Genomic DNA, 24,849 nt, shown 5'->3' with positions numbered 1-24,849 from the left:
AACAAACAACAAAACACACACACGCACACACACATTCACACACACACACACACACACACACACACACACACACACATTCACAAATACACAAAAAACAGAGAGCACCCAAAGCTTTATCCATCAGGTCCCAGATGGATGTTGTCATTTGGGAGAAAATACTCATATTTTTTTTGGGAAGTGTGTGTCGGGGGGGTTTGTTTTTGTTTTGTGTTTTTAATTTTTGGAGGGGGGGGGGGCGGGGGTAGGGGCTACGAACAAACAAAAAACAGAAACACTTACAACAAAAAATAAAAATAAAAAAAATGTCTTAAAAAAACGCGAGGAAAAAGTTAGAAATTCAACAAGTGAAGAAGTAGTCCCAGTATGGATAGAGAGAGGGAGAGAGTGGTGAAAAGAGAGAGAGGTGGACGGACGGATGAACAGCACGGAGAAGCGTGTGTGAGTGCGTGCGTGTGTGTGTGTGTGTGTGTGGAGGGGAGCTGGTGCGGTTTAAATGGCGGCGGAGTGTGCTGTGATCGTGGTTTCTGCACTGAAAAAACATGGAAAACACTGGAGATCCCAATTCCACGAGACTTCTCCACAAGGGTCTACTTTAATGCTGTGTACTTTATAGGAGTCCAATAACTTAACGATAGGCAATAAATAAAATCCATTTTTTCATCTGAGGCAGTAAAAATGTTGTATAAAAATAGAACTGCTTTTTTACAAATAAAATTTACAGGCCTGTGGCTTTCTGTACTTTGAATTATTTTTTAAATCTTTCAACAAACATCAAGTATTTTCAGTTAACCCCCTAACCCATAGACTCTTTTAATACTGTTATTATAGCCTTCATCAAATTCTGGATGTTATTTTCAAAATGTTCTACATGCTGTAATGTTCCTTTCACAACAAAGACCAATGTGATCTGAGATCCAGAGAAGTAGTTACTAATTGTTTTTTTTCATCTTCTGAGAAATAAAAATGCTTTTTTATTTTCACATAAATAATAAGACGTAACCGGAGCGTGTGATTTTTTTTTTTTTTTCTCGTGGTGGTGGAGAGTGGCGGTACGGCAGGCTGACGCCGCCACCGACTACACTGTAAAGAGGCCACTAAAAGTTTTTGCAGCCTTTGCTCCCGGGTTGCCAGCAGGCGTAGAGGGTTTTTTGGAGAAGCAGCGGCGGCCTGCAACCAACACCGCGGAGGTCAAAGGTCAAATGTGCATATCAGCGTGCGTGTCAAAAATTAAAAGAAAAAATAAAAAACGAACCCTTCACCAGGCGTCAGGTTCACAACGAGAGAGAGAGAGAGGAACAAAAAATAAAATCATGGCTCCTTTGTCTTTACCTCAGTTCTGTCTAAAAATGTAGAAAGAAAGAAAAAAGAATAATAAACTGTTTTTAAAACGCTACCCAAGATAGCTGCTTCGTTCCACTGTAAAATTAAGAAAAAAAATTGCACAAAGTAATGGCGGTAATGGAAGCGTTCATGTGTGTCAAAAAAAAAAAACTGCAATAAATAATAATACTTGAAAGGTAACATAAAAATCTTAAAAAAAAAAAAAAAAAAAAAAAAAATCAAGAAAAACTAGAAAAAATAAAACAAGGTGTGTGTGTCTCCCTCAGGGTGGTTGTAGGTCGTCTCCCCCTCCCTCCCACATCCCTCCCCCCCCTCCCCCCCCCCCCAGTCCCTGTGTAGAGAGGTCGTGGCTCGGTTTGCTGTTTGTTTTTTTGTTCGTTTTCATTTTCTGTGGGGGGACTTACCCTAGCAGTGCTAACATGGGGAGCAGATAGACCCTAGCGCTAAGATCAGTACGGTTTGCTGTCGTTCTTGGAGCGTTTCAGCTGCACCTTCAGCCGCTTCATGCCGATCTGGAAGCCGTTCATGGCCTGGATGGCTGCCTGTGCCGACACCGGATTGTCATAGCTGACGAAGCCTGTGGGGACGCCAGAGAAACGTGCACGGTTGGTTAGCAAACGAGAGGAGGATGAAGAGTAACAGGTGGTAAAGTGCCATACTGGTACTCTTTCCATATGGTGTTAAACTTGCTGTGTGGAGCTCGTTAAAACATTAATTACTCTTTTATTAAGCTTGGTCGGAATCATTTTAGAGCTGCAGTGTGTTCTCCTCAAGACAGACCGGGCATAAAGAGCCAGCTGACTGATGGGAAGCTTGCAGGCTCCTTTAACTACTACTGGGCCACATTAACCTCAATAATTACACACAACCTAGTGGGAAACGGTGTTTAAGTCGGGCTGTTAGTGTGAGCCTGGATATTTCTCTTGAGTCAACACACTGAGCTGTCAGTCTAATGGCACCAAATGTTCACATAGCCAGACGTAAACTGTATAAATCACTCAACTGTGGTGTGGAACTAACATGTTGTATTTTTAGGAAGGTCAACATCTGAGAAGAAAATCACCAACTAGGCCTGATTCAATGACAAAGCCAAGAAAAACTGCTGCTTTGTGTTAGCGCCTCCCAGAGCGAAAGCACGACAATCCTTACGATCAATTCTGGATCAAAACGTTTTCATGTCACTGATCCCAAACCTCCAGATCTGACAACAAGCTTCCACTTAATGCGTCTTGTTTACAGCAATTATTCTGTCTCAAAACGAAGGTGCGACAATAAACCGATAACCACACTACACACTACATGTGTGTGTCTGGAGATCTGATTTGTCTGGATTTACATCTCCATTAAAATACACTCCGGTACACAATAAGAACAGATTAAACTTTAATGACTCCTCAGAGGAAACTGGATTGTTGCATCCACAAGATAATAAAAGGATAAAGCTAAGTAAAATGGAATATACACAACAGTAAAACAAACAGAGGGGGTAGTAGTGACACTGGGAAAATAAAGTCCTGAGACGACTTTAACTTCTTACACACGTTCTGAGCTATAACTGTGTTTTTACCAAGAACATGACAAAAAAACTCATTTTGGTCAAAACGTCAGGATGCAGACGGTGATGTTAAACTGTTTTATTTCCCTACTGTCTCCCCCAAAGTCGTCGTCATGTACACTTCACTTCCTCCTGTAACATCTGCAACCTCTAAAACTGACAGTAAACTGCTCGTCTCGCTTGTCTCACTTCCATCCTCACAATCCATTTTCTGACAAGTATCAGACAAGTTTGTGTCTGCTCCTTCCTGGGCCCACGCTTGATTTATTCCTGTTTCCCTAAGTTGCTAGACGAGGAACAGAGATGCATTATGTTTAGGTTTTGATGTCGACGTGTGCAAACGCATCCCTTTAATGCATTTCTACAGACATCTGAGGCATTTTAGCTCTTTGTAATAATAAAGAGGTTTGGGAAGAAATGACCCGCTGTCCCAAGTCTGGAGCTGGACCCACAGAATCTGAATTTCTACTTGTCTGGAAATATCATGAGGAGAAACTCTCCAGTGAAAATGCTGAATGAGAACCACCTCTGTTTGACCCATAATTAGCACCACATCACATGGTCCTCTCCAGGAACCGTCACTATTACCAGTAAAGATCAATGTTGTAATTGACCTGCACGAGAACTTTGCTCTTGTTGACACCTTGGACATCATTAGGCTAAAACTGGAAACTTTCCATCAACATTTCATGAAAAAGTGTTGGAGTGTTTCCTGCCACATTCATGTCATATGGGATGTTCAGCAGAGACGGGAAAGATTCCCATGTTTCCCAATGATCAATGGACCTTTCCAGGCACATTTAGATTATTTGTCTGACAACAATCAAAGATGCACAGTAATTCCTATATGACATGATCGCAGGCTCAGGTTCAGGTCTGGAGGACCATCGTGTGACCTACCGAAGCACTTGCTAAGGTTTGTCTGTTTGTCGATGAAGACTTTGGCAGAGACCACGTTTCCGAAAGGCATGAACATCTGCAGTATGTCCTGGTCTCCAAACTCCTGGGGCAGGTGGTAGATGAACAGGTTGGCACCTTCGGGACCTGAAGGGGGGGGGGGATGAGGATGAGATGCAAAGCGGATGAAATGTTAGGGGGTTTTTCTTTTAAGCGAAGCTGCAGGAGAGAGAGGGCTGCACCGTGGTAACTGTGCTGTCGTCATAGGAACGGAGCTGAATCACACAATATCGCATGACCTTGAGTTTGTTATTGCTTTTAAACAACATTGTGCAATTGTGCTGAGCATTAAACAAAGATGAAAGCTTTTGGTTTTTATTGAACAATTACAGTTTGGCTCTCAGCTAACAAAAGAAGTTCGCTGCCGTCCTGCTTCTGATTCATTTATTCATTCTGGTGTGTGTTCTCTAAAGAGGGGTCACGGGTCGGACCCCCCCATCACACATCCTAACAGTCCGAGTAGGTCAGACCTCTCCGAGTCATTATCTGTGCTCTCGACTGCTAAATGAAGCCGTGCGGGAGCCGAACACTGCTCACATCTTCGTCTCCCTGGAGGGGTTTGAACTCCTGGACGGACCGCCAAGGAAAGAAAGCATCTTTACAAATCTGTCTTTGTTGGAAGCAGAAATGAGAAGTGCACAAACAAACAGAATGTGGCTCCATTTGTTTTACTAGACATTTCATCATCTGCTTTGTACTCGGCACTGTCATCTGAAGCTCGAGGGTAAATTTAACTCGGTATGAAAGTGGCACTGATATGCACGTTGATCTATTTCACATTTTCTCTTCACAGTGGAACAGAAGAAACTGTACAATAAAAACAAACTGTATCCTGAGAGGTAAACAGAATCTGAATGAAAAACACCAAGCACCAAGTATTATTGCTAATATTGTTCAGATGGGATGAGGCTGATTTGAAAAGAAAATACAAAACAGTAATTTTACACGAGGTATAACTTCATTTCAATTAGTATTAAGAGTATTTCAAAAGTAAAAACAACAGCACTGGTCAAGCTCCTTCAAAATAAAACCAACTAACTTGTGAAATCATCTGTTTTTCTTTTGATTTGACATAAACACGACTTTGGCCCAGGTATAAATACGTGTCAAAGCATTTTAAATTAAAGATCTGTGAATTAATGTGTTTATTTTAAATAATAAAATATGATAAAGCTGAATTAAAAAACACTACACAAATCAAGTCTCAACAACCCCAATAGCAGCTAGAGCGCCCTGTAGCTCAGCTGCTTTGATTAGAATTAATTAGCAGCTCATTTGTGTTTTCTTTTCTCATCATTTTCTCTAACCAGAAACATTTTCTGAGCTGTCCTCGTGAAAAACAACATTAGTTTCAATAACACGTGTCTTTACTGTTGGATGGCTGGGATCCAGTCAGTGTATGGGTGTACAATGATATGCTCCTTTTAGAGACTGGTCACTATATACACTATATTTTACATTCCTATGGATGAATATTTATCTCACATTGACGGCTTCTGTCTGTTTCACCTAAGTTCAGTCTACATGTTGGAAGCAGGAGTCACTGACCCTCTTTCTGGCTGCCGGCGGCCCCTTGCTGCTGCAGCAGGGACTGGCTGTAGAGGGTGGGCAGCGCTGCGGCGGCGTACTGCTGGATCCCTGAGTAAGCCTGCGTCAGCGCGTCCATGGTGCCCGCCGTCCCGTTGGTAAGCCCTGCGCCGCCCAGGCCTCCGTTTAGAGCCGCCATACCTGAGAGCATTTGAGCAACTTTACATAAAACCCAACAATAAAGAAAGAAGAATGCACTTACTCATTAGCGCTCCCACTGAAGGTTGTGTTTTTACCACACTTACAAACACGAACACACACATTAACACGTACAACACAACTACCAGACGTCACTCACTCACTCACTCTCACACACACACACACACACAAACACACAAACACACACAGACGGACGTCCATACACACACACGTCAAATCACACACACACAAAGAAAAGACTGTTCACACAAACATCAGAGCACGGGACACACAGCATTAGTATAAACACAATATAGTACAGTATGAGTGTAGCTGATGACAGCCAGAGCTGCACACAAGTGTACTAACACATGCACACACAGAAAAACACAGGAGACAACAGCAGTGAGCACAGAACACCAAGACCAAATGAACAACAGCAGAACGCTGATGTGAAACTGCTGTAAATGACTGGCAGGGGCAGAACACGTTTCCCCTCATGGCCCCCATTTAGTCAGGAAAATATTTCTGTTTGTGTATTTTCATAAGCTGTGGGTTTATGTTCCTCCATTTGCACCAGCACTGCTCACTAATAAAACTTAAGGTTTAAAGTCCGTGTTTCTGTCTGTGATGTGTGTTCTTGTGCCTTCTTAGCCAGCCGGGGAGGGCCGAGATAAAAGGCACTACCCATTTTCTTTATGGGGATTAAAAGTGAGGAGATATCTGGTTCTACTGCATCTTGTGTCCTGACTTCACACTCTGGCAGAAGGAACTTGGTTCAATCTTTTAAATCAAAGTTCAATCTGTTCTTAAATCTGCAGGATATATGGATTTTTTTTATCCACTCCCTTCCTTCCTTTTTTTTTTTTTCCTTCTGTAATCCGATTTTATTTTCTCGACTGTTTCTCTTCTAGACATATTTGACATGTTTACAAATAAAACGTTCTTGTGTTCCCAGGAAAACTAAAATGTGATCACAACTTTGTCCAAAGAACGCGGAAAAAGACACAGCGACCCATTTATCTGCTTAATCGAAATTAAAATTCCAGTTAACCTATTGATACGAGGAATCCGACAACTGTCCACGTACCACGCCTACGCCTAAAGTAGCACCACAGAACCGTTCTAACAGAGAATTACCTGGTCTTATACTCAGAACAGGTAAGTCCAACGTCAGCGGTGAGGCTTTTCCAGCCTGTGATGTCTCACTTTGGGGGTGAAGACAGGCACGTGGGGCGAGGCGGCTTTAAAAAGCGGAGGAACGCAGCAGTAACACTCATTAGCTGCTTGTAACGGCTTAATATCACGGTGGAGGGCAACTTGTCTGAGGGGGTCTGACATTGCCTCGGCGTCCTGTCGCCTCACCGTCAGACACAGTGAAATAAATTATCACCGCGGAGCTCTGGATTATAGGTCACTCATTTATTCAGGAATAATTGCACCGGTGACCTTTGCAATTCAATTAAGGCCTAGATGTGTTTAAATGAGGGCGGTTGTTGTTGGTGCTGGGTGTGTGTATGTGTGTGTGTGTGTGTGTGCGGACGGGGCACGAAGAGGAGGGAAGGGTTAGCCGGGACAGAGCGCGATGCAAAACGAAAGCGACTCGTTGCTTTTGAAAGGACGAGCGTGAGTGTGTGTGTGTGTGTGTTTCCTGTGTTCCTGTACCTGCGTGTGCTCGCGGAGACGCGTCTATGATTTACACAGCGGATACAGCTACTCCAGCTGAGGAGCGGTAAAGGTCAGAGGAGAATAATGTGGTGGAAGATGCCGGTAGTACAGGATCTCTGCTGTCATAACAGCCATGATTAAGATCCCAGTCCCGTCTCCCCAGAGGTCAAAGGCAGGACACACACACCACACGCAGTGTAGTCAAAACCATTCACATGTGGATCGAAACATGTATGTGCTCAGGATCGGCCCAGCAGAGCGACTGTCAAAGTGCATTTTATTTAGCGGGAATGGAAACTGTCATATATATTTTTGTGCATGGAAAGTGTCAGATTTGAGTTTGTTAAATATAAATGGATGCACAGAAAAACAGGCACATTTTATATTTCTCGACTTGGCCGGAGTTTGTTGCATTAAAATTGACATTTTTCATAATTGTATTTTTGGAATGGAAATTAAATCAGGTCTTTGGAAGAATGAAAATATTTTTTTCTGTAGGAAAATAGTTTGATGAGTGTAATTTGGATCTATTGGGCATGACATTAGTAAAACAAACGATGCAGAACAACAACAGCATGATCCCACACAGAGACAGACCCATGAGGTGACACCAGCACTCCCACAGCAAGCACAACCCAGGACACAACCAGGAAGCAGATGGAGAGATGGAGCAATGGATGGATGGATGAGAGATCTGTGTCCGGATGAATGAATGAGGAAGTTCATTTTCAAGTCAAACAGACACAGAGAGATGCTGGGAACAACTAAACACACACATCCTGAATATTCTTCTGCGTATGTTTGTCCTTGTGTTTACCTTTTCTGCTCTTTTATTCTCTGCAGTAGTTTTGTCCTGCATAATAATATAAACTTTAATATCTAGAATTAAGTAAATTATGATGCAATCCCTGTTTCCTACCGTTTATGAATTATATACATGGAGAAAATGTTTCCATACACACAGAGTTGGACGTGTTCTGATGTGTTTTTACTGTAAATCCTGCAGGTTCTTCTTCAACAGTTACTTTAGTTAGTACTGCAAAGATTCAATATTAAAGCTGGAGAAGCTGTTTAGCTGTAACGCCGCGTCTCTCTGCGTCCAATCACAGGTTGTGATGATGATGTTGCAGGTGTGTGAGGATGGCTGGAGGTGGAGGTGGAGTGGCTGATGGCAGGGTGAATACTCACTGTTGACGCTACCTGCTAGTGCATTAATGTTGTTCAGGCCCACAGTTGCGCCTGCCAGGCCCTGCAGGGTCCCCAGAGAGGTCAGAGAGTTCATGGCGCCGGCGTTGGAGCTGGCCGTGGTACCTGCTGCTGGGGGAAGAGAAGAAGAGGGAGGGGAAGGGGGGGGGGGGGGGGGGGGGGGGGAGGAGGCAGCGGGACGAAGAGAATAAAAATGGAGGGAAAAGAGAGGTGAAGAAGGAGAGCAGGAGACAAAGAAGCAGACATGTTATAGAAGCATTTAACAAAAGTCGACAAGGCTCCTCCAGCAGAGCTGAAGGCGGTCTTGTTAAATACTTGTTAAAACTCAGCTTGGCCTTTACAGAGTTTACACAGAAAGTGCAAAAAGCAGAAATTTAACATCAGTAAATTGTCAGACAACTGAAATATTTATGTTACGACTGCAAACAACTGAAACCACTGCTGAGAAGACCGGCTGCCTGCTCTACATTTCCACCCTCTACTATGGAGCTTATGTTTTCAGTGATTCTGGTTTGTGCTTGACATTGAAGTTTAATTTGTCAGTATATTCCATTTAATCTATGTCAGATTTTGCATTATTCTGAATTTAAAACTCTTCTTTTCAATAAATCTAAGACGACCTTGGACTTGATCCCTTTAAGGAGTTTCCAAATTTGCTGAACGTGCAGCCCCACAACCAAATTGAGAAAACATGCCCAAATATCAGCACTGAGTGATTTGATGGCATTTTCTGTTTAAATGACCAAGACTCAGTGGTCACACGGAGTCAAACACTTGGCTTTGTTTAATCAATCACTGTGACTGGCTCCCTGCTGCAGAGCTCGATGTGTAGAGATTATTAGAAACTCACATTTTCTATTATTAAACCACAGCCATGCAGGGGTTACACACTGTGAATGTTTCTGAAGCTTTGTGGTGATGAGCATGAATGCTGGGAGCTTTATCATTCAAGCAGAGCCTGGAGAAAACTTGAAACATGTTCTCAACAAGAAGCAGCTGGGTTCAAGGGAAAGGTGATCTCGACACACCTAATTTTCTCCACAGTGGTCTCACTCCTATGGATCCATTGTATGCTGATGTTTCACAATATGACATAGAACACCTTTAATTACTCTAACAAGCACCTTCAGCCTATTTGTACTAAATTATAAGGAGAAGAAAAGACTTCTGTGTTTGTTTTCAGGCTACATTGAAGTAGATGCTGTGATGGCGATAAAAAGCACAGGGCCCATATCCAAGGAAAGCAGACAAATGCACAGAAAGCCAAGAGCACAATCAGAAGAAGGTTTGTTCCTGTTTAAATGTCTTCTCCTCGGGCACAGTTGGTTTTAAATCAGTTCATCATGTTGTCACTGACACCACAACACACACACAACATACCAGGTGACGTCAAAACAGTGGACACAAACACACACACATACACCTGAACACACACCGACGTGAAACATGTTCCATACGTGAACTGGTATGTCAGTGGTGGTGGGTGAGATGGGGGGGGGAGGTACGGAGCACAACAAAGCTCGCAACCTGGTTCTGATTTTAGACAAAGAGATTGAATCTATTTCATTTACCCTTGATCTCATCAAAGCGAAGCCAACAAAGCAGGAGTGCCGCTGTATGTTTTAAGAAATGGCGTGATAGAAGGGAGCACAAAACAAAGACGAGCCTGTCTCCATGCAGAACTGTCTATATTTATCAAACTGCTGTGACGCTTTCACTTTCATTGACACATGCAGTATAGCGCCACTCATTCACACCGAGGAGCTCAACCTGAGTGTGTACTATTCAAGGTTGGACTGACATTCAGAGTCAGAAAGAGAGGGAGAGGCTGGAACAGAAGAGAGAAGGTGAAAAGTATGGAGGGAACGAGTGAAGAAAGGAAGAGAGAGAGAGAGGAGACGAGAACGGGCATTCACGCCAGCGCGAGCCGGCTCGATGGATGCAGGAAGTGGGATGGAAACGGTGCAAGCGTTAACGTGGAAGAGGAGGACGTGAAGAGGAGGGGAGGCGTGAGGAGGAGTAGCTTTTCATATTCATGCTCTGTTGGGAGTGCAGTCCAAAAGAGACAGCAAAACCACGGCTGCTGGAGCGAGGCCGAGCCGACATGAAAGGGGAGAATGATGGAGCAGAAACAGGGAGCTTGTCAAAAGGAGGGCAGCAGCAAAAGACGAGGGCAACGAGAAGGAACACAAGGAGAGGAGGAGGGGCAGGGAGGGAGAAGATGGAAGGAGAAAATCTGAAGGTAGTGATATTTAACCTGAGCTGAGTTCACTGGTAGTTTTTAAACCTTCAGCCATGAGCAGACACAAAACACCAACACACACACACACACAGGTGCAAACAAAGGCCGTCTGCTGGGAAACAACATCCTAAGAGTCTCTACAGCTGGTGAGGTGACACACACACACACACACACACACACACGCACAGAACCCATGTACAATGAAAACACACAGATCTGAACCTGACAGGAACATTTAGGCACAAACCACACATACATGCACACACACACAAACAGTGCGTGAGATCACAGGATGGCGTGTTGTCGGGCCACACGGAGAGGAAGTGACACGTTCAGAGACAGGACGACGCAGGTAGGCGGCGCATCAACAACACAGCATGGTTTCGCTAGTAAGATGAAGGTGTGAGAAGCGGAGACGGGGGATGCACACACCATGGGACTGTGCCAGAAAGGAGGTCAACAACACGGAGAGCCGAACAATGGAGATGGTCATGTTTCGGCAGCGATGATTAGTTGATGGCGATGAAGTGTCGGGATCATGGGGCGACAACACTGGTAATGGGGACGGTGAAGAGTGGAGGACGTAGGCAGGCGCTGGCCCCCCCCCCGGCGTCGGACCCCCAACCTGAGTGGCTACGGCGTTACCTGGGCTGGCCAACGCTCCCAGGGAGGCGGCGTTGGAGGACAGGGGGTTTGCGGTGGAGGGGCTGGCTGAGTTTTGGGCCGCCGCCGCTGCCGCCGCTAAAGTGGCCAGGTTCTGCAACTGCAGAGCACTCATACCTGGAGAGAGGAGCCAGAGAGGGTGGTGTCAAACCTGGGGAGCGAGGCTGAGGCGTGGCTGGGTCGTCCGGCTGGACCGGGACAGCACTGAACACGAGTTAGCTGCTCGGTGTCCGAAGGTGAACAAGAAGAACAGTGGAGAGCGTGGATACACTTGACTTGCCTGGAAATAATCTTTATATTATCTCCAGCTCTGCCTTTAGACAGCTCCAGAAAATCTGTGCCAGTGTGTGGAGGAAACACTACAGCAGCTGATTTCACTAATAAGTCCCCACAGTGCTTACATCAGTAAAAGCAGCTGTTGTAGTGTTTAGGTTTGCTGCATTTCTCCAAGGCAGAGCTGCTCTGGAGGCAGAAATAATCTCCCTGATTTAGTTAAACTTCTAGGTTTCTGTCCATGCAGCAGCAGAGTAAAGCTCAGTGGAGAAGAAATGGAAAAATACAACTGGAAAAAAACGAAACAAAAAAACCTTCTTTGTCTAGTTATCGAGGTTTTTTTTTGCTGCCAATTATATCACTTGAGATACGACTAGAGCTCCTTCTTTGCTCAGCTAACTTGTGCCTGTATGAACAAAAGTCTAATAAGTGAATAAAAACCGACATATCCGCAGCACCGGGTCATGATTAGAGCCTGAGTGATATGAGATTTTGAGGCTGATGCTGATGTTTGAACGTTTTAAGGGCTGCCTTGTTAACATCTGCCTGGGGGGAGACAGACAGTGTTTAGCCTCGTAGGCCAACTCTGGTTCATTTACAGTTCACAGCTGTGTTGATCAGCGAGCACTGTGAAATGTTCCTGTCAAATAAATGTAAGAAATAACAAGTCAGGTACAGACACATCAGCTGATATTTGGCTTTTAGCACATTTCTGGTCGTAACGGGTCTGATTTTAATTTGAATTTAATGAACGTTACTATGGAAAACGACAGAAAACACAAGAGGGTAGGAAGTTAAACATTACTGTACATTCGGCTGCCACAAACGTTACGGTGATAAAAACACAGTTAGAATACCAGAGAAGAGCTGACACCAGCCTGCTCTGCATATCGATCAGGCTCTGCTCATGTCAGCAACAGACTGAGACTTTCAACTCTCACACACAGGCTGAACTCTGGCCCGTCTACACGCTAACACCTAAATGATGGCGAGGCAGAGGCTATAACACACCTTCTGTCAAACCACTCCACAAACATGTGTGTGTCCTGCACGTGTGTGTCCAGTGCTGAACCTCGTAAAGCAGAAGTTGTTCTTACCAGAGAGAAGCTTCCTCTGACTCATGAGCTTGTTAGAGGGAAAAGGGTGGACACTGTCAATGTGAGGTGTATGTGTCGTATATACAGCCTGGGTGTATATACAGTACCATGGGAATACACACACGCACACACACACACACTCGCACGTACAAACAGACACACATACACGAACAAGACACCATGAAGAAGATCCCTGTTGTCGGACACTGCAGTCAGTGGTCTGAGGTTTGAGCGTCCAATCAAAGACCTCCCTCACCCAAACCGGACCGCACGCAGCCAACGACAACAGATGGCTGGACCCATCAGCTCACACTCCTCCTTTGTAAATTAAATGGAAAATAAATAAACAAAGAGGCGGCTGCTGGTTTCTAAACGCTGTTGTTTCGAGGTCGTCCTGCAGCAGGAAAGTGCACGTGAGCGGGAACGCCGAGTTGAGCGTGCACGTGCTCGCAGTAACGAGGAGGTACTTTTTTTTTTTTTTTTTAACTTACTGTGGAGCGCACGGAAACCAAAACCAATCTTGTTTTCAAAGTGATTTGCTCCAATTTTCTGCGATACATCAAAAGCCAAAATGGATTTCTATTCGATGCAAGGTGGGAATAAAACATCTGTCACCGTCTTTCTTTCTATCAATTCTGCCAACGCACAGTCGAACCTCGCACTAATTCAGACTGTTTTTGTTTTCCTTCCTCCTTTTATATAAGGCACACAATGCACCTCATGAGCAGGACGAGGAGGTTTCAGTGCTGCTGGCTCAGGCAGACTCATTACTGCCACTGCAGAGCAGCTTCCACAGAGGGAAGGAGTCTGTTTTCTGAGAGCTCTCCTTTGTGGCTCTTTATTATAATATGAAAGGAGATTTTTATTTCGCCGGTCTCTCCCTCTTGGGGGCGTTTGGGAGAGGGGCTGATACGACAGGGCTGACCGCAGAGGCTCACATCTACCCACACAAACGTTTTGGGGATACTACCTCTTCAGTGTGTTTACAGTGTAAATAAATGGTCAGTGTTACAGCCGTGCAGTGCTGCCTTTGTCGTACTTGGCTGCCTTTTCTCTGCTTTTTCTCGATGGATGCAGGAAGTGGGATGGAACGTGCAATGCCAAGCGTTAACGTGAAGAGGAGGACGTTGAAGAGGAGGGGAGGCGTGAGGGAGTAGCTTTTCATATTCATGCTCTGTTGGGAGTGCAGTCCAAAAGAGACAGCAAAAACACGGCTGCTTGGCGAGGCCGAGCCGACATGAAAGGGGAGAATTGATGGAGCCAGAAAAGGGAGCTGTCAAAAGGAGGGCAGCAGCAAACAGACGAGGGCAACGAGAAGGAACACAAGGAGAGGGGAGGGGCAGGGAGGGAGAAGATGGAAGGAGAAAATCTGAAGGTAGTGATATTTAAACCTGAGCTGAGTTCACTGGTAGTTTTTAAACCTTCAGCCATGAGCACACACAAACACCAACACACACACACACACAGGTGCAAACAAAGGCCGTCTGCTGGGAAACAACATCCTAAGAGTCTCTACAGCTGGTGAGGTGACACACACACACACACACACACACACACGCACAGAACCCATGTACAATGAAAACACACAGATCTGAACCTGACAGGAACATTTAGGCACAAACCACACATACATGCACACACACACAAACAGTGCGTGAGATCACAGGATGGCGTGTTGTCGGGCCACACGGAGAGGAAGTGACACGTTCAGAGACAGGACGACGCAGGTAGGCGGCGCATCAACAACACAGCATGGTTTCGCTAGTAAGATGAAGGTGTGAGAAGCGGAGACGGGGGATGCACACACCATGGGACTGTGCCAGAAAGGAGGTCAACAACACGGAGAGCCGAACAATGGAGATGGTCATGTTTCGGCAGCGATGATTAGTTGATGGCGATGAAGTGTCGGGATCATGGGGCGACAACACTGGTAATGGGGACGGTGAAGAGTGGAGGACGTAGGCAGGCGCTGGCCCCCCCCCCGGCGTCGGACCCCCAACCTGAGTGGCTACGGCGTTACCTGGGCTGGCCAACGCTCCCAGGGAGGCGGCGTTGGAGGACAGGGGGTTTGCGGTGGAGGGGCTGGCTGAGTTTTGGGCCGCCGCCGCTGCCGCCGCTAAAGTGGCCAGGTTCTGCAACTGCAGAGCACTCATACCTGGAGAGAGGAGCCAGAGAGGGTGGTGTCAAACCTGGGGAGCGAGGCTGAGGCGTGGCTGGGTCGTCCGGCTGGACCGGGACAGCACTGAACACGAGTTAGCTGCTCGGTGTCCGAAGGTGAACAAGAAGAACAGTGGAGAGCGTGGATACACTTGACTGCCTGGAAATAATCTTTATATTATCTCCAGCTCTGCCTTTAGACAGCTCCAGAAAATCTGTGCCAGTGTGTGGAGGAAACACTACAGCAGCTGATTTCACTAATAAGTCCCCACAGTGCTTACATCAGTAAAAGCAGCTGTTGTAGTGTTTAGGTTTGCTGCATTTCTCCAAGGCAGAGCTGCTCTGGAGGCAGAAATAATCTCCCTGATTTAGTTAAACTTCTAGGTTTCTGTCCATGCAGCAGCAGAGTAAAGCTCAGTGGAGAAGAAATGGAAAAATACAACTGGAAAAAAACGAAACAAAAAAAACCTTCTTTGTCTAGTTATCGAGGTTTTTTTTTGCTGCCAATTATATCACTTGAGATACGACTAGAGCTCCTTCTTTGCTCAGCTAACTTGTGCCTGTATGAACAAAAGTCTAATAAGTGAATAAAAACCGACATATCCGCAGCACCGGGTCATGATTAGAGCCTGAGTGATATGAGATTTTTGAGGCTGATGCTGATGTTTGAACGTTTTAAGGGCTGCCTTGTTAACATCTGCCTGGGGGGAGACAGACAGTGTTTAGCCTCGTAGGCCAACTCTGGTTCATTTACAGTTCACAGCTGTGTTGATCAGCGAGCACTGTGAAATGTTCCTGTCAAATAAATGTAAGAAATAACAAGTCAGGTACAGACACATCAGCTGATATTTGGCTTTTAGCACATTTCTGGTCGTAACGGGTCTGATTTTAATTTGAATTTAATGAACGTTACTATGGAAAACGACAGAAAACACAAGAGGGTAGGAAGTTAAACATTACTGTACATTCGGCTGCCACAAACGTTACGGTGATAAAAACACAGTTAGAATAACCAGAGAAGAGCTGACACCAGCCTGCTCTGCATATCGATCAGGCTCTGCTCATGTCAGCAACAGACTGAGACTTTCAACTCTCACACACAGGCTGAACTCTGGCCCGTCTACACGCTAACACCTAAATGATGGCGAGGCAGAGGCTATAACACACCTTCTGTCAAACCACTCCACAAACATGTGTGTGTCCTGCACGTGTGTGTCCAGTGCTGAACCTCGTAAAGCAGAAGTTGTTCTTACCAGAGAGAAGCTTCCTCTGACTCATGAGCTTGTTAGAGGGAAAAGGGTGGACACTGTCAATGTGAGGTGTATGTGTCGTATATACAGCCTGGGTGTATATACAGTACCATGGGAATACACACACGCACACACACACACACTCGCACGTACAAACAGACACACATACACGAACAAGACACCATGAAGAAGATCCCTGTTGTCGGACACTGCAGTCAGTGGTCTGAGGTTTGAGCGTCCAATCAAAGACCTCCCTCACCCAAACCGGACCGCACGCAGCCAACGACAACAGATGGCTGGACCCATCAGCTCACACTCCTCCTTTGTAAATTAAATGGAAAATAAATAAACAAAGAGGCGGCTGCTGGTTTCTAAACGCTGTTGTTTCGAGGTCGTCCTGCAGCAGGAAAGTGCACGTGAGCGGGAACGCCGAGTTGAGCGTGCACGTGCTCGCAGTAACGAGGAGGTACTTTTTTTTTTTTTTTTTAACTTACTGTGGAGCGCACGGAAACCAAAACCAATCTTGTTTTCAAAGTGATTTGCTCCAATTTTCTGCGATACATCAAAAGCCAAAATGGATTTCTATTTCGATGCAAGGTGGGAATAAAACATCTGTCACCGTCTTTCTTTCTATCAAATTCTGCCAACGCACAGTCGAACCTCGCACTAATTCAGACTGTTTTTGTTTTCCTCCTTTTATATAAGGCACACAATGCACCTCATGAGCAGGACGAGGAGGTTTCAGTGCTGCTGGCTCAGGCAGACTCATTACTGCCACTGCAGAGCAGCTTCCACAGAGGGAAGGAGTCTGTTTTCTGAGAGCTCTCCTTTGTGGCTCTTTATTATAATATGAAGGAGATTTTTATTTCGCCGGTCTCTCCCTCTGGGGGCGTTTGGAGAGGGGCTGATACGACAGGGCTGACCGCAGAGGCTCACATCTACCCACACAAACGTTTTGGGGATACTACCTCTTCAGTGTGTTTACAGTGTAAATAAATGGTCAGTGTTACAGCCGTGCAGTGCTGCCTTTGTCGTACCTTGGCTGCCCTTTTCTCTGCTTTTTGCTTTTCTTTTGTTTGACCACATTTGCTTTTCTGCCCATATTCCTTCGTTTAATGTTTCTGTTTGTTTGTATTTATCTGATTCTTTTTTCTTTCTTTCTTTTCCCAATCCTGTTCTCCATTCTTATTCCCAGTTTCTCCCATCTCTTCCTGTTTTTTCCCCATTTCATTCCTTTTCCCTCAGTTCCCTGTCCTGCCTTCTCTTCCCCAACCTCCTGTTTCCTTTCCTCTCCCCTTTTCTTTTCCTTTTGTCCTTTCATTTTTTCCTCAGTTCCCTGTCTTCTCTGCTTTTTTTCTACTTCCCCTTCCCTCCCATTTCATTTAATTTCCTCTGCTTTCCCTTGCAGCCCTTTTCCTCATCATATTTCCTTCCCTTTCCCTTACTTCACTTTTTCATCATTCATTATATTTTTTCTTATTTTGCTTTCCTATCCTGTCCCCTTCCTATCACCTATTCCCTTTCTCCTTTCCAGTTTTCCATATCTACCTTTCCCACCTCTTATCTATTTCCTTCCTTCCTTTCTGCTCCCAATTCCTTCAATTTTGTCCTGGACTCTTCCAACCTTTTCAACTCCCAAATTATTATTATTCTTTTCCATCTTTTCTCACCTCTTTCTCTCCACTGCAGCTCTCTTTCTGTCTCTCCCTCTCTCTCTCCACACAACATCTTTTTTCCCCTTCCTCAGAGCCGTTCTACACCAATTCTTACTTGCATTTGTCAAAGGCTATCTCCCTCATTGAAAATACATTTTCAAGACAGTTATAAGGAGAAAAGGAGCAGGCAGGAGATAAAAATAACTGGGTTAGAGGGGAATAAAGTAGAGATGAAGCCGTACAGAGAGAGAGAAAGAGGGAGATAGAAAAAAACAGAAGAGACAGTATGAGACAAATACAATCTATTTCGCACATCAGAGTCAGAATATCCGGGCTGTGCAGATGGTACGTGAGTGTGTGAGTGACTGTGAGTACATATGTGTGCGGGGATGCTTGTGTGTGTGTGTGTGTGTGTGTGTGTGTGTGTGTGTGTGTGTGTGTGTGTGTGTGTGGCAGAGCCGGGCTGCACCAGGCTGGCGTTGGCTGCGTCTAATTGAATGCTCATTGGTGTAATTGAAGCCTCTCAGCTCTGCGGCTCCTCATGTTAAAGACTGCGACCAGATGTCATTCAGCTGTCTCACATCTCCTGCCAATCACTAATGCTCTCTCTCTCTCGCTCGCTCTCTCGCTCGCAGATGGAGGACCAACAGATCGCCGGATTCAGACACCGTTACTCACCCTCGGTTCCAAATCCCAGAGCCTATTTATCCGTGTCAGTGTGTCTATTTGTAAGGAAAATGTGTGTTTGAGCTCAGAGTGGGAAAAAACATTCAGGCTGCCACAGGGAAATTGCAAGGCACTGTAACTCAAGGGAACATGACAGAAAACTGGAGGATACACGAAGACGCTCCCCACTTTAAAAACTCCCATCACACTTAGATCCTTTATCGTTCTCTGCTAATTTCTTTATTCTGTTTCCCTGTGTCATCTGACTAGAAGCTGACACCTCACTAATAAACCCAGGGAGGTGTAGGAGAAGAGCAAAGGAAGGTAGAACAGAGAGCGTGAAGGATGGAGGGAGGCGTAAAGGTGAGATGAAAAAGAGGGTGGGAGGTGCAAGAGTGTCAGCAAAAGAAGCTTAAAATAAATAAGAGAAGAGAGTGGTGAGAAGGAGGGGAAGAGTTTAATGGAAAGAGAGAAGTCATGGATGATGAGAGGGAGGATCCGCGGCTTCTTTTTACGTTTTAAATAACCCAAACTTAAAGCCCTAAAAATTATATTTCGTAAAGACTAGAGATTTTATCTTGTTCAACATTTAATAGGAGGCTTCTTGGCATGCTCAAGGCTTAGATTAATACAGAACTGGGTTAATACAATATGTATTTTTTATTTCATCAGCTTCACTTAAGAGAGCTGGGCTGCTCCTTATCACCTTATTTCCTATTTCCTTCTGTCCTTTTGCTTATTCAGTCCATTTAGAATCGGGCCTCTCATTATTTATTGTAAAACAGGTGGATTTGACTAATGTTTTCAAATGCGACTCTTGTGGCACTAAAATGCTTCAAATCATCTTAAATTTGCCCTGAACCTGCAGATACTCTTTAAAGGAAATATGGACGTGCAGACGACAGTCACAGACCCTCCACAGTTTTTAGAGCAGTAGATGGCGCCAGTCTGCAGTGCAAGAAACCCTCCAAAAGAACCCACTTTTAACCATTTTCTCCAGTCCCCTTTCTTTTCTTGCCTCTTTTCTGTGATTCATCCATCCCTGACAAAGCCTCGGTGCTACTGTTACACGCCCAGGGCACAACTCTTGTCTGGCCTCATTAAAAGATCAAGACAAATCTTAGCAACCGTTAATAAATCTTCAGGGCAAAGATCTCTCTTTACTCCACCATGCAAGTTCATCTGTTATGCTCTTTGGTCCTGTTTTAGAAGTCTGTCAAAAAAAAAAAAAAAAAAAAAAACAGAGGCGCAACAAAGAGTCCATTGCTGTGGTAGATCGTGTTTTCAGGGAGAGTTTATCGACTGATTTTTGACTCACCGGCCATCTGCTGGATCCCGCTGAAGGCTCCTAGGTTACCGGAGGAGGTTGCTTGCTGAAGCAACTGATGGCAAGAAAGGAAGAGAGACAAGGTAGAGAAAAAAGAAACAGGAGAAATAAGTGAGATACTGAACGCTTAATACATGTCTCTACAGTGCTACATTGAGAACTAAACTCATAATGAACGGTTTAGCAATGTGGTTTTTGCATCAGTGCTCGATGAGTAAATGAGCTGCTAATATAGTTTGATCTCTCCTCTAAGCAAACACTGTTTGTATTCCACCATGATTCTCCCAGACAAGTTGAGCATGAAAGCTCTAATCTAGCCGACTAATTAGATTCCCAAACAAAAGTGGAATACTGATGCTGTCAAAAACTCATCCTTCAAAGACTTGAATTAACAGCAAATTAACATCTTGTTTCTATTGTGTGCGATTTTTTTTTCCTCCAGACTGGAGCTTAATCTTTTCAAAAGACCGAGAAGGACTATTGAATAAGAAGAGAAATCTAGGGCCCAACTCACAAATACATTTTTATCTCAATTCGCAACCCCCCCCCCCCCCCCCCCCCCCAAATAAATCAATATCCAGTGAAGGAGGGATGTTTGTCTGAGCTCTCGCTGAAAAGACAGGTGCAAATTGCACTTAGGATCCAACTAACTGAGAATCGAATTCAAGACTTTTGAGATGTGTGTTTTGAGGCGACTTTGGGCTGTTCGTTTAGAAAGCGAAGTGCAGTGAGTCAAAGGTTAGTGCTACAACCTTCTGAGAGAGGAGTCCTGAATATGAGTCTGCACAGAGGGGAGGGGGATCAGGGGTCTGAACCATAAAACGAAGAAATGCCAATCAATCAAATCAACCGATGAGTCTCAGACAAGTGCAGCGGAGTTTCCACCCAAGTTTGTGTCCGTCATATAGTAAAAGTTGAGTCAACAAACATTTTTATTATTATTTGGCCATCATGATTAACTACTGATGGAAAAAGAAACAACAGAAATGATGCCAGTTAGAACAGATAGGAATGATAGTTTCTGTTTTTCAGTGGATGAGTTGGCCAAGATTTAAAATTTAACAGGAAGCTGCCAAAATAAAAATCCTTCCTGAACACGCCCATGCACTGAGAATTTCACCACAGCTACTCTGCATGGAGAATTTTAAAATACATAAAGAAACACTGGATCCTGCACTTTTTTCCTGGTGTGAAATTTGTGAGATATTGAACCTAGAATATAATCCTCTGGCAGCATTAAATCCAATTCAGAGACCTGATTTCCGCACTATGCAACGGGGGGGAGGAACAATGGCTGGGCTAAGGGGGAACAGGGGAGGTAAAGATGGTAAGCCTGGATGTTTTGGGTCATGAGGCTGCATAAGAGGTGTAGGAGGAGGTGAGGTGGAGGTGGAGGTGGGCGGCATGGCGGCGCTCCTTACAGCCAGATACTGCGGGGTGAGGCCGCCCAGGCCTGTCAGGCTCCCCCAGGTGGTCGCACTGTTGAGCTGCTGCATCTGCTGCGCCAGCTGCTGCTGCAGACGCCGCTGCTCCTTGTCCTTCTGTGTGTCGGCGAACTTCACCACGATGGGGGACGAGCAGCCCTGTGGCGAGGAAGAGGAGGAGAGGAAGGAGGGAACAGGAGAGAGGGGAAGAGGGGAGAGAAGAGGGACGTAGCAGGAGGCGAGAGAAAAACGAGGTAAAGAATAAAAGGATGAAAAATGAGCAGAGAAGAAGAGAAAATGTGGGAAAATGAAGAGAAGAAAGAAAAAGAAAGTTATGGATGCTGGTTTATTTGTGCACAGACTTAAAAAGCAACTGCTGTTTATGATGATAGCAGGCAAAAACACAAACATAAAAATGATTCATATATGGATGCATTTAATAAAGGCAGGACAATTAAAGATGCGCGCACACACACACACACAGAACACTGTACAACCAGTACACACATTTTGTATTAATAAACAATAAATCAGTAGAAAAATAAATTTGTTCTCAATTAAAACCACCTTGTAAAATTCTCCTCTCTCTCTCTCTCTCTCTCTCTCTCTCTCACACTCACACACACACACACACACACACACACACACAGGAAACTTGACTCTAAAGCCGGTGGGGCTTTCTTCTGTCTCCCACTAGGGCTCAGTTGTCTCTGAGTCCAGAACAGTTTCACCAGAAACAGATTTCCAGAGTTCTCCAACTATTTCATCATCTCATATGAAGAGAGACTTCATATGTGTGTGTGTGTGTGTGTGTGTGTTAGGGTCATTGTAATAGTGTGTGTGAGGGAGCAAGTGGGGAGAAAAGACAGAGTCAGAGTGACTGGGATGGCCAGGAGAGGTTGAGAGGGCAAGAGGAAGATTTGGAGATCTGGACAATCAGAACAAGTGTATCTAATTAACTGAATGTCTAGTCCTTCAACAGCAGCACCGTCTGTGTGTGTGTGTGTGTGTGTGATGAATGAAGTGTCCAATACACACTTACACATTGTGGGTAACACATCAGACATGCAGCAAACACACACACACACACACACACTAACTAATATTACACAAAGGAAAGAAAAAAAAACGTGTTTGTGATGAAAGTTGCAGAGAAAACTTAACCCGAGTGAAGCTGAAGCACTAAGTCATAATCTATCAAACCACGCCATTGCACACATGCTGCAATCAAAGCTTAACTAGGGGCAAATCCGTCTGAAACAAAGGCAATCTGCCACAGGAGAATAAAACCCTTTTGATTGAAACATTTAGTTTGAGGCACGATCTGCACTCGGCGACGGAGAGGAGGGATTTGGCTACTTCGCTGTGCGCGCACAGAGCTGAGATATATGTCAAGTACCTGTGAGTTGATGTGGGTAAATGTGAAATGTCTGTAGTTTCTGTCCGTTGACGTGCGTGTCCTCGTTATTTAAAACGAGTCGTATATAACACAGACTTCGGATCAGTTTAGAGAAATTAACCTGCAGTATGATCAGACAAGTTCATCGGCTTCAAGTCAACTTAAAATTCAAAACACTCGCAAACCTATCCTGAAAATAATAAGCCCAAAGCATGGCCAGCTAAGCTGGTGGCAATAAATAAACACTAATTCAGACAATGTCTTGATTCTAAGGCAGCCTGGTTGGTAATAAAAGTTGTGACAGCTTGATGTTTTTACAGTGTTTGCTTATATGTGTGTATGACTTTATCATCTGAAAGAGCATGTTTCCTGTCTGTCAGCGTCTCGGCCATATTTACTCCGTCTCCACCAGTCATTTTCCCTCTTTATTCTGACTGCCGACAGATAAAGGAGAGGAGAAGATGGGAGAATTGCATTCGGAGGGAGAGTGTCAGTCTGGGGCCTCGTCGCTGCAGTCGATTCCCCTGGAGACAGGAGCTCCCTATCCCTCTCTGCTAAATATCTCATTACTCCAGCTGACACCCGGCGAGCGGGGAAAACACAGCCCAGAATGAGAGTCTTGCCCTGGGAGAGGGGCCGAGGCTAGAGGCCTCTACGCCTGGTGATGCTGGCTCTCCATACAAACTGGGCTGCACTTTAATGCAGCATAGTTTTTTTTTTTTTGGTCCATTGGTCAACTTTGCTCATAAATGAGGAGAACACATGGAGGGAAAGCAGCAGTTTACACCATCTGTTGGTTTGGCTTGAAGAAACAAATCACCACTGATTTTACTGCAGGGAGATTTTTAATAATTCATCATAGATTAGTAACAGCTTGAACTTCTATATATCACACACTGTGCGACTTTAGTGCTAAGCAGCCATGGGTGAGATGACAAATCACTGTCCATGCTTGTAGTTTGGTGAAATTTCACACATACAATACTTGAAATCAAACACCTTTTCAGCCAATGAATGTATTAATGTCTTTATAGTTGTATTCATGTTATCTATAGCTCAATAGCCACAGTGTTTACTGTTCCCTGCTCCTACTGAGCTGTAATAATTCTGTGCTACTTTAGCTTAAGACTTCCTTCTGATGCTTCATATTAAAAGCAAAATGCAGGTTGCATCTTATTGTGAAAGGCAGTCACAGGAAACACAGCACAGACTGCGATGGCTCTTCGGAAGTGTGAAAACAGGACATTGTAATTTTACCGTTGCTCACAGCATGATGGGAATGGTCTGATTAGCCTAAACCGGTTTTACTTGGTGGTAAATAGACACTTTATTTGTAGTTCTGTTGTATTGCTCACAATGTAGCTGCTGAGGGGGTTTACTGTTGTAATATAACTGCACTTGCTTTTAAAACCAGTAACCACAGGTGTGGTTTAATGAGCCAGAACTAAAATCTTAAGGGGTATAACTTAAACAGGCAAGAGACAAAGGATTTGAGACGACTCATCTGCTTAAAAACCAATTCAAACCCTGTTTTATTAGCTTAAAATACGGCTGAGTTCCTGAAAAGCTCACATTTTCGATGATGGGATGTTTTGCAAAAATTCAACAGCATAATGATACGTTCTCAAATTATTTATAGCCAGAGAGTCACTTTGCTAAAGCAAGAAATGACAAGAGGAATTGACATGTTCTCACCATGGAAGCTGTTTTAGTCGGTTTCAGAATATCTGACGAGCCAGTTTACTGTTTATAGGTATTTGCTGCTGATGGGCGTCTGTGAAAACCTTGCCACTGGGTGCAATTACGCCTCATGTTGTGTAAAACTAAATCTGTAAACTATCTGATCTGTTTGGAATTGGCCACTTTTGAACACAAACAGCAGGGGGCGACATGATGACTTTGCCTCTCTGTGGGCACCTAAATATTTCAAGAGTTCCCCGTAGATCATCACTTTCAAATACACTGAATTTATTAATAACAGGCGATAATGTTATCCAATGGAAGACTGCTAATTTGTAGTCATAAAAAAAGCCGTTAGTGCTTTGTCTTAAATGGTCTCTGGCTTCACATGTTTTAACAATAACGTTTCTAACTCAAAGCCGTCGGTGTAGTATCGATTTATTTTTTTGATACTATTTCAGGAGAGAGATTTTTCAGCTGCAGACAGTCACTCTGCTGCGTTGTAACATCCACATCTTAAGAAAATGCAGTCTCTCAGGAACCTTTCTCACCAGGAGACTCTTC

General features: G+C 44.5%; 1 protein-coding gene across 9 annotated transcripts in view; it reads right to left on the bottom strand.

Moving 5' to 3' along the window:
* Positions 1-24,849, bottom strand: part of celf2 (cugbp, Elav-like family member 2) — a 167,155-nt gene that overhangs the window by 331 nt on the left and 141,975 nt on the right. For 4 of the 9 annotated variants that reach the window (XM_026326695.1, XM_026326698.1, XM_026326690.1 and 1 more), the window contains 6 exons: positions 21,204-21,365; positions 19,774-19,837; positions 8,435-8,563; positions 5,402-5,581; positions 3,797-3,940; positions 1,746-1,918 (listed from right to left, as the gene is read on the bottom strand). In XM_026326695.1, coding sequence (XP_026182480.1) covers positions 1,791-1,918; positions 3,797-3,940; positions 5,402-5,581; positions 8,435-8,563; positions 19,774-19,837; positions 21,204-21,365 — 807 coding nt within the window. In that variant the 3' untranslated portion in view covers positions 1,746-1,790. Of the gene's footprint in view, positions 1-1,745; positions 1,919-3,796; positions 3,941-5,401; positions 5,582-8,434; positions 8,564-14,747; positions 14,883-19,773; positions 19,838-21,203; positions 21,366-24,849 lie in introns of all 9 variants that reach the window. The other 5 variants (XM_026326691.1, XM_026326697.1, XM_026326699.1 and 2 more) reach the window with 4 other exon arrangements.

The sequence above is a fragment of the Mastacembelus armatus genome, chromosome 23 (assembly GCF_900324485.2).
Source record: "Mastacembelus armatus chromosome 23, fMasArm1.2, whole genome shotgun sequence".
NCBI lineage: Eukaryota > Metazoa > Chordata > Actinopteri > Synbranchiformes > Mastacembelidae > Mastacembelus > Mastacembelus armatus.
This window is presented reverse-complemented; position numbering and strand designations above follow the sequence as displayed.